Below are 15,395 nucleotides of genomic sequence, written 5' to 3' on the forward strand. Positions count from 1 at the left end.
TCCGGCTCCCTTTACCTGCTTTTCCTCAGTCAACCTTAAGATTCTTCCTTTTTTTAGTAACATCCCTCACCTCTGTGAATCAAATGCAGATCCCTGTTGCTGCCATTCAAGACACACACACACACACCTCCAGATAGTGGTCCAGCCGTACACTTCTTTATAACTTTACTCCCAACTTCATGGCCTGTCTTTGCCCGACTCCCCTCAGAATACTCAATGATGGAGTGACCTCTGGACACTGTCTGTCTTCTGACCTGAACAGAGAAACCTTACAGCTCAAGAAGCAGTTCACGTACAGCACCGCTCTGCCCACATCCGACTCTGCCTGCAGATGTCCCACCACAGCAAAACTATATCAAAGCATTCATTTTCACAGAACTCATGCAGAACCCCGTCGTATGCTCTTTACTTCCCAAACATATGCGTTATTGCAATACCCTCACTATTTAAAACACGTCCGCATGAACAGTACTCACACGGTGTGAAACTGCTGATGGCCAAAACCTACAAAAATACAACCCTCGTTGTGATAGACCAGAATTATATCTATTAATGTACGTTTGTGATCTTCCAGCACTCATATAGACGAGCGGTGTGCTCCCACAAGACCTCTGTCCCATTACGTCTGCCACTATCCTTTTATATACTATCTAATAACACACAAAGAAGTCTCCGTGGAGTCATTGTCAGCCGTGCTACGTCCTCCTAAACCCCGCGGGCTGTTGTCAGGAAAAGCCCCCTTCATTCTCTTCTTTCTGCTGTGTCTCCCGGAGAAAACTAGTCTTTTTCATCTCCCCGTCTCGACATCCCCGGGTTTACTGTGTAATCCCTGCCTTAGGAGGCTGGCTGGCAGAGAGACGCGGCGAATGCCTGGACTCCACCAGGGACCGCGGCGGCTTTTCTCTTTCTGCACATTAGACTCTCAAATCGACCGTCGGTCGGTCTCGGAGGCCTCCGCGTGGGAGAGGCAGACGCACGAAATGAAGAAAATAGCTCCGAAGCACACAATGACGTACCAGCACTGCGCACTACACCTGGCCTGGTTACTGCTCTCAGAGGGGGGATCTGAGTCCAGTTGCAGTACCAGGACCTTTCATGATATACAAGCTTTTTTTTTTTTTAAAGGATATCTTGATCCTTGGAAGATGGATAGACTAGAGACTGTCCAGACTACAGTAGTTCAGTAATGCAAAGAATAGCTTCATTTCTCTGTCATTCACAAGTGAGGACAATGAGTTCAACTGTAAAAAGGTTCGCTGTGCACTGAAGTTACATCTCTTGACTTCTTCTGTGGAAGTATTTAGTGTATTAAATGAGGGGAAAGAGAGATCCGGGAAAAAAGGGGCAGCCAGGCCTTCATAGCGACTCATTTAATTGTACATTTGTTCTTTTTCACACGAATAAGAATGCATTATTCAGCGGTTGTGTCAGTTTTCAAGGAAATATTTGCTGGTTCCAGCATCTCAAATGTGACTATTTGCCGCTTTTCTTTCTTTGATATAATTGTAAACTGAAACTATTTGGCTCCGTTGTTCAGCTGCTTCTGTATTTCTACACAATCTTTCTTTGCTCTCAGAAATAGTGCAGCACAAAGGCGCTCGCATTGCTTTTACTCCTTAACCTTTGGTGATCTAGTAACTGAAACCCAGACCTAGAAAACCATCCTAAACCACGTGTTGTTTTCAAACGCTTCTGTCTCCAGCGATTGTTCCCTGTGACCTCAGAAGTCAAACGGCAACGCCCGTGCTGTCAAAGCAACTAATCCTCTGACGCTTCTTCTTTTTGTCTTTTGCAGAGTACGCTGAGAGCATTGGAGATGGGAAGAGCGACGAGTTCAAAGAGGCTGAGCGGAAGAGGATCATGGACCTTGTAGAAAATTTCTAATCTCGCTGTCTCTCTCTCGCGCTCTCTCTGACACACACACACACACACACACACACACACACACACACACACACACACACACACTATATTCTCACACTTGAGAATTTTAAAAACTCGCTGGTCTGATTTGGACCGATGGTGACCGTGGGCCAGTCTAAGAACTAAAGTGTTCTTCTGTAACATTCTAACCTAACTGCAGCCACTGAGTATGTGTACATGCACAGCAATACTGCGGCTGCTGCACTAGACTCGTTGTCACAGTTCAAAGAAACGTTGTGTTTTTAAATAACCTGGTTTACTTTGCCTGCATCTTTGGTATCCAGCGTAGGAGGGGGCGGAAAGGGAATCTGAAATTGTCAGATTCTAATTAATTTGTGTTTTTGTAATGAATTCAATTGAATTCATCTCAAAAGCACAATCTGTGTGCGCCAGATGCAGGGTTAGAATGAAATGTTTGCTGTGCATGTCACGCTGCTCACTGTAGAACAAGTTGGAGTTGAGTTTGGAGAGCAGAAGCTCGACTGAATCTCTCAGAAGCACTCGGAGCTGCAGTAATGTTTATTTTCCCTCCCGCGGTGTCGAAACCCTGCAGAGTAATTACGGACGACTCTGCAAACTCGATATCGATCCCTCGGCTCCACCGCTTCACCCCGTGTGTTTGTTTTGGATTCACGTGTAAGATATGTTTTTTTTTTTTTTCTAATAAAACTTTTGCTGATAAAAATCCTGATTGCGTGTTTGGTTTGTTTTGATTAATGTCACGGTTTAGGGAGCGAGATTGGCTCGTTGATAACCGTCAACTCATTACGCCTTCGCTTGGTTACCGGTGCGCAGAAGCACAGATGGAGACAACAAACCCATGTCTGCAGCTTCCTCTCAGAAAGGCAGACCTGCTGCTTCTTCTTCTTCTTCTTCTTCATTTGTCTGAAGCCGCCCACTGCTGGAATCCCAGCAGCCTCTCGGAGCTCTCAGCCCACTGCTGGCTTTGTCTTTGTGACGCTCTTCACACACATCTGTGCGGAGGTGTGTTATGGCAGAGCCGTGTACACAAACAAACCTACTGTGTCATTCTGTGCACAAATACTTCACTGTATCTCTGCCGTCTTTATGCTTAGGAGCAAATAAACATTCCTAATTACTTGTGCGTACTTGAATATGTGAGAGACTTCAACATACTGACCCCACTACTTTTAGTCTGATATGAATCTTGTCGTACAGTAATGTCACAGAAATATGAACAATGGGGAAGAAAAACATTTATCCAAATGTGTTTTTAGATTATTTGGTTTCGTCAGAGTGCAGCCAGCTTGAACATCGAGATAAGACTCATCCCCTGCTATCGTAAGTAAGCAGCCACTGGTGCAGAACTGCATCAGATAGTTGGTATTCGACAATAGGATCTATCATTTATTTATTGCAGTAAATTCCATCGCATTGTCTTGGTGAAGCTGAAGGCTTGTTTTTTATGATTGCTTTACTTCTGCAATGGCCTTTAGGCTGATTGGTTGTTTGATTATTGTCAGTCTATTTCTATTCCCTTATCACTATTATATCCACTGCTGCTGTTGTTATTAGTAACAGTTGTCTTATTTCTATTATTACTGCTGTTATTATTGTCGTTCCATTATATTCACTGCTGCTATTATCAATATTGGCTGAATTTTATCCTCCAGTCAAACTTTTTTTGGCTTCACGGGCCACTGAGCAACTTTCATAGGAAACAACTGGGCGCCGCCTCCAACGCTGTATCCAGTTCTCTTTATACATTTATGGCACACGTACAAGCTGCAAGCAGCAATACCCGAGGCCAAGCAGTCAGCCACGTTCTGAGCGGGCGCTGCACTGGTAGTCCAATACATTTGGTTTATCAGCCGCATTATTGGCCTTCTGCCAGCTGTGTTGAGTTGCCCACATTTGTTAGCATGGTGGCTATTGTTCTGTCTTTTGTTGCACTTTACTAACTGTCCACATTGTGACAGAAGTTGAGCAACTGAAACAAATTGGCAAAAAAACGTTTTTATGACACTAAATAAGTGATGCAATATGGAGTCAGAGGTGATGGAGACTTTCCCTTCCTTGTCTCTGAGTTGGAATGTTTACCATTTGCCACTTGTGAAAGCGACGTGTGAATAAGTGTCAAAACGCCGTGATCGTGGTTTTTGTTGCTCGTATTGATGGAGCATTTGAGTTGATGCCTTACAACAAACCACACACCGTAATTCAGCAAGTGTGTCTTGCTTCGGTGAATTGATTTTCCAATAGTTACACCTAAGCGCTCAGGCCTTTTTTGAGCAGACGGGTCTTAATTGCCTCCTATATGAAACCAGATGCAGCATCTACATGTATTAGGGTCTTGTCAACAGTATATTTCTGTGTTATTAATCACTCAGTCAGTGTACCACGCCCTCTCTGGATCCCTGACCACGATCCTGGCAGGAAGCCGCAGTGTCGGGAGGGAAGGTGGGGGCCGTTCACTGACAGCTGCCACATCTATTGCCTTTCCTAAGTGTCTTTAGGAACTCTAATATCGCTCAGTAACGAGATGGGTAGAACGGCGGGGTATCGTTTGCATATTGTATTGGCGGAGCAGACCCGGCCCCATGCATCTCTTATCAGTGATTATGACTGCAGCGTGTTTAACAGCGGTTGTACAGCAATTTCACAGCCGAGGGGAAGGAGAATAATTGTATTTTCCGAATGACTGAGTGCAAACACTGTGCACCGCTGTGCTTTTGGGGCTCCTCTCTGTTAGTAGGGACTGAGAGGAGAAGGTATTCTGTTATTGAGAGTCAGTGCAGGGATTGATAAAGGGTGGGAAAATAAAACCAGGGGGCCATTGCGACTTAAAAGTCACCGTGGTGCTTCCTTCATTCCTCCCAAATTCTGCCTTCCCTGAAAAGGTCAACACTGTGGAGTCAGTCGGCAATTGGTCAAAGTTGATTGCTGATGGAAATTAAATGATTGAAATTGTGCTGGTATGACTAAGCACTTTGAGCTGGCCAGAAGACCTGATGGCAAATACAAAAAAAAGAGTGAGGAGAAGCTCAGGAAGTCACTCACTGAGGTATCCCACAACAGAACAGACAAAAAGCAGCATGATAAGAGGGGAAAGATGGCACCCGTCCGTGTCCACCATTAGGTGAGATCACTGTCTGTGACACGTGTCTGCGCTAAAGACTTTGCGATGACATATTTGGCACCGAACATGCTCGGGTAGTAGATCGTAGCAGTGGTTCGAGCTGAAGCTGATTTAAGATTAAGAACCCTGCCTTGCGGCCGCACAGTTATAGAAGCTCACACACGTAAAGCTGTCATCGCTCAAACTCAGGGGCTCAAATCAAAGCTGTTGATTGTTGCCGCAGTCCAACTGACACGTCACTGGACACTACGAAAGCACAATCATTTGCCCCCGTGGGTTTTATTGGGGCATAGCAAAATATTACAAAGAAACACTCCCCAGCAAACGGGACCTAATGACACCCCAGAGGTCGTGAAGGCATCACAGCGCACAACAGAAACCAAGTATCAAGCATACCAACCCCCCTTTTTCCACCCTTTGTGTTGTTCACTATTATGTAAAGTTGTATAAACAGCGTGCAATTTTCTTCTTCATCCTTTTTATGGATGTCTTGGATTGGTAAAAAGAAAAAAGAAGCTCATGAACGTCTGGGTTAATGGCTTTTATTAAAGAGGGTAATTGGAATCAGGTAATCCAATCAGCGTGTTGACATTTAGCAATGGGTTACAGCCAGGTCCGTGTCTCTGTTAGAAATCCGAAAAGTTAGGTTACGAGCCGGGTTTGCTCTTCAAAGCAGAGAGACCCAGTGAGGTGAAACGTGCCTCCATCAAGAGATTTCAGGGGAATCGGGCAGGTAGGTGTGTTCTACTTGCGATTGTCTGTTCATGTGTCCACAAGTAACTATAGTTCAAAGATGGAGGAAATACTGGTGTTAACGGACGGAAAGCCCTCAAGATACATTACAATCTAAAATGGTTTGCCGCTGTTGCATCTGGACAGCTTGCAGTTAAAGACGCAATTTAAATATTCAAAAAGAAACATGTCGTATCATCTTTCTGACCTTGATTGTAACGCTGATGTAACTGATGTCATTACTCACACACAAACAAATACATATTGTAAAACACATCTTACCTTTGCTCTGTAACAAATGTACTATAATGCAACTCAACCCCAAAGAAATGTTAAGATTCTACTACAAATACCACCAACATATCGTATACAACCCCAATCTATTTAGACAAAACAAAATACTCTCTGATTTAATGTCCTATGTGTTATTTACAAGTTATTTATGTCTATTCATAGTCCCAAGGCACCACAATTTTGAAACTTCTGCTTCTTGCTCTTAGTTGGAACACAGTATATAATCTTGCCTAACAAGGTGGACAGAATCTCGTCTGGCTATGCTGCCCTGAAAAGGTGCTTAAGATCAATGACGATTATACAAGCACTTACATACTATCCCATCAAGTCCAATGGCCCATATCATAGTGCAGCTTGAGACAGGAAATTCTATCCTCTAGTGTTCAATATGTGAGCGACACTGAGGCTGCATTTCAGCACCATGGACAGCGACGCAGCAGCGCTACAGGAGGCGGTTTGCAGGTCCAAACCAGGGACTTTATTCCAGTTCTCGTAATACTTCTGTGTACTCTTAATACCTCTGTGTACACCTACTACCTGTGTGTACATAGTTAAACCAGAATTTCCACGTCGGAGAACAGAGTAGTTATCTTTTGTTCTTTTGGCAGCTGTGTAAATATCTCATGTTAATTTAAATACATTGAGCAAATATAACTCAATCTGCTGCTATCAATCCCATAGAGGGAAAGAAGTGGACGCAGTCACCATGATGTCATCCGTTGGTTTGAGGACTGACGTTTTGAAGCCTAGAGTTTGGCATTTTGGCCGTAGCTCCGCCTCACTTCCCTCAGCTACAGGAGACTTCTTTGCTGGGAGGAGAGCGAGCTTTTAACAACTTAATGCTTCACCCACACACTACAGCTTAAGAACGTAGCATGTACATTGCTAAACCAGGCGCCAACCTCTGGTTCTGCCAAGTGAAGCTGATGCGGAAGTGTCTTAAAACTTCTCTCTTCTGACCAGCAGGGGGCGACTCCTCCGGTTAGTAAAAGAAGTCTGGTTGTATAGAAGTCTATGAGAAAATGACTCTACTTCTCGCTTGATTTATTCCCTCAGAGACTTTGTACATTTGAAACATTGTAAATAATGAGTTTATGGTCTCAATCTCTAGTTTCAAGTCTTCATCACTACGCTTTCACTATTATTATTTTTCTTCGCCTTTCAGAAAAAACAAAAGTAGGAACAGGTCAATTCAATCCTTCGGGACACTACCAGGAGTAAAAGAAGTGTTCTCTGCTTTCTGACATTTTACTTTTTTTTATGAGTGTATGTATACAAAAATATGTCATAATCAATTAATTAATGAAATATTCAGAGAAGATACATGACACTATGGGACGAAGACTTTTTGCAGCAAAACACTTGATCTAATGTTGGTGCGCTCTAATGCTCTAATGTTTATCCGTGAATTATTGTATTAATAATAATGATAATAAAATAATAATAATAATAATAATGGGCTTTGAATATTTTAGAAGTCTACCGTCCTTTCATAAAGCGCATTCTCATTATTAAAAAAAAGAAACGTCGTGAAGTTTACGGTCGCTGAACGTGTTTCTAATATCCCTCCTCTCATAACTGACATTCCCCGCTGCAAGCCGCGGTACCTCCCATTTGGGTAGAAAGTCCCTCCGCCCCATGTAGAGCCGACTGAGCGGAAGCAGAGCGTCAGTCGGTCTGCTGGCACACCGAGCGGCTGTAGCGGCTTCTTCTGCTCCTTAATTCTTCACAGGTATCTCACGTCCTTCCTCACCAGAACAAGTCACCTGGATTAAAAATAAATAAATAAATAAAAACATAACAAAAAAAACAAAGAAAAGAAGAAGAAAAAAAGCAATCTTTTTTTTTTTTTCGACGTGCATGAGAGGTGGAAGGAGCGCAGCTACAACAGAAGAGACATGGGAGCGTTCAGAGTGCTGCTGGGGAGTTTACATTACATGGGACTCTACATGCAACTTAGTGTCTCCACGAGGCAAGCTGGACACGGCGAGGTGGAGAACCACATCTCTGGGAACGGTAGGTGTGACGTCCGCTTTCGGATCCCTCTCATTCCCCCCCCCCACGAGGAGACTTCAGAAGGTGCTGTGTGTGTGGGTAGAGAGGACGGCACAGGTGATGCCATCTGCCCGCACGCAGGAATTAAACAAAGAGCGGCGCGCGGGCTGATGCTGATCATAGCATGCCAACTGATTCCACTGTGTGTTTTTCTTTGATTGTAAAGAGCTTGTGGTTCCTTGCTGTCGGGCATTAAAAAAAATAAATTAAAAAAAAGAGTTCACCTGTACAATGAATAGATGGAGCTGTCATTCAGTCAGTGCACGTCTGTCCATCTTATGAGCACCAACGAGGTCTGGAGTGTTCGATGCCCAGACCGTGTATTGGAAGGACGCTCTAATGAGTGTTAGGTCTTTGATGTAATTGGTGGTGATGCATGGTGAGCCTGACAGGATTTCTTTGCTTTCTGTTGAGAGCTGCAACCCCCCCCCCCCCCTCAGTGTGTGATTCATCCAGATGGAGCAGAGGTGATGTCAGCTGATAGATGTGAAGTCAATATTCTCTCTTTGATGCCATGAAATCTATACTGAGCAGCATCTTCCTCAGATCTACTTCTAATCCTCCTCACCATGATCTTCCCCTAAATGGCCTTACACTTTGTTACATCACAGACACACACACACACACACACACACACACACACACACACACACACACACACACACACAGAGGGTCATGGTTTGTTTTCGGTAACTTTGGTTTCGACTTGGTCGTCTCCTCGGGTGTCAGGCTGCCAGCTCGGCAGATGTGTGTGTGATGTCTGCGTGGGTTGAAAAGTAAAAACAGTCAGGCGGTTGAGAGTTCCTCGTCGATACTCTGACTCTCACAGTATAGATCCCTTCCTTTGTTACTTCTGCAAATGTGCTCTTATCATCAGACGCTCCCCGGCAGCTTAACCTGAGACCTCCAACACCCACGACTCGGTGTGCACCCCCACACACTAAGCTGAGAAACGTCTGCACCTCAAAATACACCTCAATCACATGAAATCTGAAAGCCATGTCACAACACGGATCAGATCCCCCCATTCCCTTTGATTGAGACACTTGATGCAATTGTCTGGTTGGGTACCATCGTGTTGGAGTTGTGTTTGAAAGCAGAGCTCCGAAACCTTTCAGCTTTTTGACGAAAAAAAGACGGAATGAAAAAAATTTGCTTTATTGCCAAATTGCATTATATCTTTAGTTCCCCCAATTCACATGTTCCGATAGGGCTTATAATTTATAATGGATCTCGATGTACGATCCGATAGTTACGTTTACCTAAAAGCTGTTTGAAGATGTATCTGACATGTTGAAATAACGTAGCCTGCTTAATCTGGCACACTTTATTTACACGATATTTAAACAAGCGCTGAAGGTCCTGATTCAAAAACATTTGACAAGCTTCTGAAATTGAAGTGACACAATCAGCTATCGGGAGAAGCTTTATTTTAGCCAATGCCGATTTATTAAACCTGACCGGGTCAGCCCTTGTCCCGACCCTTTAGAATTGACTCGGGACATCGCTAGCTCCCAGTCTAAACGTCTTCCTGGCTCTAGCTTCATTTTTAATGGGCAAATGAGAGCGAGCATTGACCTTCTCACCCAACTATTTTTTTTCCCAAAAGGTTGAATTATTCCTTAAACTCCCCTGAGCTTCCAATGATATATCATGGGGGTACTTTTCACTACGCTAACTTCATGGAGAATCTTCCAATCCCTTCCAAGCGGAAGTATTTTATCGAGTGACATATAAATGAAGCGCCTACACATGACACACGTTGTGAAGCAACTGACGACGCTCAAGGCTGACAATATGGAACAATAGACTGTGTAAGAGAAGAAGAAGGGGACGTAGTCACTGTGATGTCTTTAGTTTGTGGACGACAGTTTTGAAGCCTTAAGTTTGGCATTTTGGCTGTCGCCATCTTGGCTTTTGCCTACCCACATCGTGTTTGTTTTTTCGCAACCAGAATTGATGAGAGAGGGTGGACCCAACACTAAATAATATTTTTAGGAGACCAAAATGTTAGAATTAGGTGTCATGAACTGAAAACACACTGTGAAAGGGTTAAAGTTCTAAGATGAAAATTTTGACAACTCCCAGACCGGACAACTCCGTGGTAGCGGCCTGTCAATCACAAGGTACAATCAATCATGTACATCATGCGGTGTTGAAGAAGACTTGAAACTCCAGCGGGATGCTTCTGGTGGTTTCTGATGATGTAGCTTTGGTTTTATTCTCATCATCTATTATATCCTATCATCGTTCCTCTATTACATCCGTCACAGGGTTGCCAGGCTTCTTGCCATCAGTAATATCTCTTGGCAGCATGGAGCATCCATAACACAACGCCATACAATCTTTTCAAGCTGAATAATGCACTCGTGGGGAGAGATATTTTCTTACCTCGGGTGTGTGGGATTTTTATGGAAATGAGTGCGTGCAGATACACTTGTTTATTCAGTGTGGCTTTGTGGCACAGTGACTGTAATCCTGCAGGCTTAATCATTCTAATAATAATGTTTATCCGTGCTTCTCCTCACACAGCGTTGCCAACACCTGCTTAAAAAGTACACCACAACGTGCGGCCTGATCGGGAATCATGTGCAATGACTTTTATAAGAGATTCGCCCAGCGGTTTTCCCAAAACTCCCGAAAAACGGAGCAAAATGTGTCCATTCACTTGAATGGGGTTTCGGCGTGAAGAGAGCAAAAAAAACACTTAACTTTGGGTCCATATTGAGTAGCCATACTTTAACGTAGAACAATGATTCAAAGTTTAAAACGTAGACAAAACGCTGAACTTTATTGAGCCAAATGGACATTTTGGTAGCTAGCACAGTTTTCATGAAGTCACAGATTAAGTCCCATCCAGTACAGAAATGACGGGAGCCATTTGTGGACTGTCCATCACGAATACAAGATTCAATCCAAGAGTATGAATCTAAAATGCAGAAAAGAGAGAAGCGCTATCTCAATCGAACCTGAACGACACTACCGGTAACATCGGCGCGTATGTATATTGCGACGTCTTCGGGCAGTAGAAGCCACACTGTCAAAATTTCTTGCGAAATTTTCTAGTTTGTTGTTGTTGTTTTGTCCCGGGGGTAGAATGAAAGTAAAGGAGGAGGGCAGATCTATGTGCTGCAATACTTAATTGAAACATGAAGTGTTACCGCAATGTGGCAATTAGCAAAACATTCAGAAACACAGATAATATGGAAGTAAAGGAGTCTTAATGGGATTGTTGGATTGCAGGTATGATGATCTGCAGGGTGGGAGTGATGAGATGTTTAGGGACTCCCTAAACTCCCTTTAACGCCTCTATATTTGCAGGAATGAATTTGAACACTATTTTTAAAGATTGGCAGCCAGAGGTAAATTCACAGCATTGGCCACAGTGAGTAATATCAAATAACAGCAAGAGGACAGGGGTCGACTGAGCAAATGCCTTCCATTTGCTTTTCTTAGAATATGCTGTATGCTTGGCTTGTGTCGGTGGTTTGTGAGCCCCGTGGGGGGGGTGTCATAATTTATACTCCTTTTTCCTCCACTGGCACTACTACACCAGCTAGAGCAGAGAAGGAGAAAAAAAGAGAAAAAGGAAGTGAGAGAAATGAAAGGAAAACAGTTTGGACATTTTCACGACGTTCCAGTGTACATTTGCTGAGACGCTGCTTAAGTCATTGATGCTTTTCAATTAACTCCTAATTAGGGCCATGGTTATCCAGCGAGGCGATTATTCCAGCCAATCAATCGCGTTAATTAATCAGTGATGGGTAAACGAGCCGCCAGGCCAATACCATGCTTAAACTATACAAAGGAAAAGCAATTGTACTGAGACAACAGGAGAAATGCTACACACACACATTTTAATATTACTTTTTTTTTTTCATGATACCAGATCTTAAAAAATGTTTTAATCACTTTAAAAAAAGATTTTTTTTGCTCTACTGACCGGCTTACGAAAAGGTATCCAGTCTTATATCTTTACCCTGTTTTGACCTCCATCACCAGAGAAAGCCGCCCCATTCTGACACACATTATTCGATTGGATTTGAACCATTCTCTCCAATTCAATAGGTATCTCATTTACCATTCAGTGAAGACAAAAACCCTTTATGGCTGCTGGAACCACCTTGAAAGGCCTCAGGCATGGCCGCTCCTTCAGTGTCTGAGAGGAATATGCCGGATGGATGTGTGAGGATAAACCCAGGTTGATGCAATCTCAGCCTGTGATGGTTAAGCCTCCTTCACAGCCCCGTCTTTAATGCCCTTTTCTAATGATGTGCGTGTTGTGTGATAAATGTACACTCTACAATTTCACCGTAAAATAACAGTAAAATACCGGCAGCAGTAATGGCTGGCAAACAGTAATTTACTGTTATTTTACTATGCTGTGGTTAACCGACGGCATTAACTGTTAATTTACATGCGAAGGATGAATATTTAACCAAGTGTTACAGTAATTATGAAATACTGTAAGCTACTGTTGTAAATCCACTGTACATTTACAGCAGTTCATTGCAGTGTAGTGAAGGCCAAATAGGTCCACTTCCACCAAAAGCAAACTGGAGCACAGAGGAAGCAATGACATCACCCCACTGTTGGCCTATTAAAGATTTAACAGTGGCCGATGCAGTATCACTGGCAAACATTCAGCAGCAGCTTGTGGGGTTTACTCGAGTCTTCTGCGGGATTAGATGCCAAATGTTCCCCGTCTGCTCCTCGCCTCCCACTCGCTGCCACTTCAGTTCTGACGGCGGCGTGTTGACATGACAGTGGGGCTCCAGACGTCGCCACGGCAGCGAGAATAGAAGAGCTGTTACAACCAAAACTCAAAGTAGGATGTGCTGATAATGAGTTTTCATTAATGTGTCAAGTACACTGCTATCGACATCAGCTAATATAGGCACAGATCAGAGTAGCTCTGAATAAACAATTGATGGCATTTGTTTTGTAACAATATTTGGCTAAATTAAAGAAAATCTGAATAATGAAGAAAGTAAGAGCAATATTTCATTTTTTTTCACCTGTTATTTCTGTCAGAATTATAATAAGAGGAAGAAAAACAAGCCAAAAATGTACTTATAAACGCTTGTGTTTTCCCCACTATAACAAGTTAAAATGTGATTTTATCACATCTTGTGAGATAATTGGTTTTGGAACATTTTACCGTTAGCCACCAGCAGCCTATCTTTACCGTGCTGGATGTAACTTCCACGAAAATGGCAGAAGTTATTGCTCCTTGGCCTGTTGCTATACGATAAATGGTAAATCTGCCTTAAGTCCTCAATTAAATTCCCACACAAGATTTGAAGTAACACTGTGTGTGACATCAGTCATTGCTGGCATTTTACCACCATGAGTGTTGTAGAATGTGTTAATGGTAATTGGTTGACGATGCTGACACCTTCTTTGCATGTATTGCAGACTCGTATCAACGGGTCTAACGCAGGTCTGTGTTGTCTATGACATGTCTGAATCTTCGCTGTGCTGCATTGTTATAAACTATGATAATATGGTTATGAGCAAGTGGCAACCTCCATTAATGAGAAATGAAGCCAACACGGAAGTGCCAAATAACTGCAGTTCTGTGAATGGCCACTAGGGATTAGCCCCCTTAAAGGTCGTCAATCCCCATAGAACTCCATGTTAAAATGATGAATTTTACAGAAATAAACTTGTTTACAGCCTGGTACAGAAAATTATTTTGGTCTCTGTAACTAATATCCTTGTTCATGACAGTGACACCTTGTTGACTTTTTATATAACTCACCTGTGTAAATTATATTAAGGCTTAAAGTTCGGCGTAATAGAGGGCGTGGCTGTTTGGACTGACAGGATGCTCAGATCGCTAGGTGTTAGCTGCCTGCTCTGCTGCTGTTTGTCCATTTTTAGCTTTACAACGGCTCTTCAGAAACCTATGTGTGACGTCACGGAGCGTAAGTTTGTGTTTTGTGGTCATGAGTCACATCTGTTGCTCTGGTCCAGGTGCCTGGTCTCACTCCCACTTCTTCTCCTTGCAGTTCTGATACTCATAGAGCGGAAGTTACAACCAGTAACTACCATTTTTCTTTTGTGCTTTCTTTTCCTCTTTTTTTTGGCCGATAATTGGTCGACCATTACTTAAAAGATATTATCTTGGGAAATCACAGTCTGTCGACTGTAGCTCAGTGGCTCAGTCTTTTTTCAATCAGAGGATCGGCGGTTCGATCCCCGGCTCCGCTAGGCCATGTCGACGTGTCCATGTGTGCTTAGTTAGAGTCCTGATGGGCAGGTGGCACCTTGCATGGTAGCCCCTGCCATCAGGGTGTGAATGGGTGAATTATGATGACATGTAACGTTAAAGCTCTTTGAGTCGTCGGAAGACTAGAAAAGCGCGATACAAGTACAGTCCATTCACCATTTACCATTCTTGGAAACTGTGACGACCATTTCCCCATATTTTCTGACAATTTAGAGAATAAACACAAAGTATAAGCACGCAAACGAATGCTTTTACCTTATCCGGAATATCTAAATGAAATTGATTTTGTGCATACAAAATACTGTATTAAAGCACATGTCCTTTCTATACCATAGACCGACCCTTTGAATCCGGGTCAACTTTTTCTTCCATGTCCAAATAAAGTCCATATGATTCCCACAGTCATGCGGCAATACTTGAAATAGAACCACCTTCATGCAGAAGATATAATCTGAATCACTGCTGAATTGCGTCAGTGAACGGCGGAGAGCAGCAAAGTCAACACCCATTAATATGAAAATGTCACGGATTATTACTTGGAGCATGCTTTGCTCATGAGAGGATATGCACACAAAGCCCAGAGACCCACTCAAGATTGATTTTTAAGTCCTGAGACAGCCGAGGTGAGGTGCACCGCGCGGAGATACGGCGCAGCTACAGTAATCATTCCTCTCCTGTCTGTAGTTAATCCGAGGCTGCCCTCCAGCACTTGTCTTCTCAGTGAGGAGTATATACTGAGGTCAGGACCTAAATGCATTGGCTCTACCTACCGCTGAGCGCCAAACAAGCTTTGAAACTGTCAGCCTGTCACTCTCTCCTCGGCTACCTTGCCCCGTTTGCTCCGACGCGTTCCTCCTTCCATTACGGTATGTCTCTCTCTGTCTACAGACAGCAGCAGACAGGCAGAGAGACACGGAAAGAGAGAAAAGGAACCGTAAGTAATCTTAAGTCTGAAGTCAATTTAGGCTACTTCAAGGCAATCTGGGCATCTGTTGACTTTGCAGAGAACAGTTATAAAAGGTAGAGTTATGTGATTCAAGTTGCATCGTTTGGCAG

General features: G+C 43.3%; 2 protein-coding genes across 3 annotated transcripts in view; both read left to right on the forward strand.

The window, feature by feature from the left end:
- ctnnbl1 (catenin, beta like 1) overlaps window positions 1-2,614 on the forward strand; it is a 50,319-nt gene extending 47,705 nt beyond the window's left edge. For both annotated transcript variants that reach the window (XM_079178519.1, XM_079178520.1), the window contains one exon: window positions 1,796-2,614. In XM_079178519.1, coding sequence (XP_079034645.1) covers window positions 1,796-1,884 — 89 coding nt within the window. In that variant the 3' untranslated portion in view covers window positions 1,885-2,614. The remainder of the gene's footprint in view (window positions 1-1,795) is intronic.
- A 5,261-nt stretch (window positions 2,615-7,875) lies between these two features.
- Window positions 7,876-15,395, forward strand: part of vstm2la (V-set and transmembrane domain containing 2 like a) — a gene marked incomplete at its 3' end in the record, with an annotated part of 50,548 nt that continues 43,028 nt past the window's right edge. Inside the window, exon 1 of the mRNA XM_079183012.1 lies at window positions 7,876-8,065. Within this exon, the coding sequence (XP_079039138.1) occupies window positions 7,948-8,065 (118 nt within the window). The 5' untranslated portion in view covers window positions 7,876-7,947. The remainder of the gene's footprint in view (window positions 8,066-15,395) is intronic.

This window comes from Pholis gunnellus, assembly GCF_910591455.1.
Source record: "Pholis gunnellus genome assembly, chromosome: 2".
Taxonomy (NCBI): domain Eukaryota; kingdom Metazoa; phylum Chordata; class Actinopteri; order Perciformes; family Pholidae; genus Pholis; species Pholis gunnellus.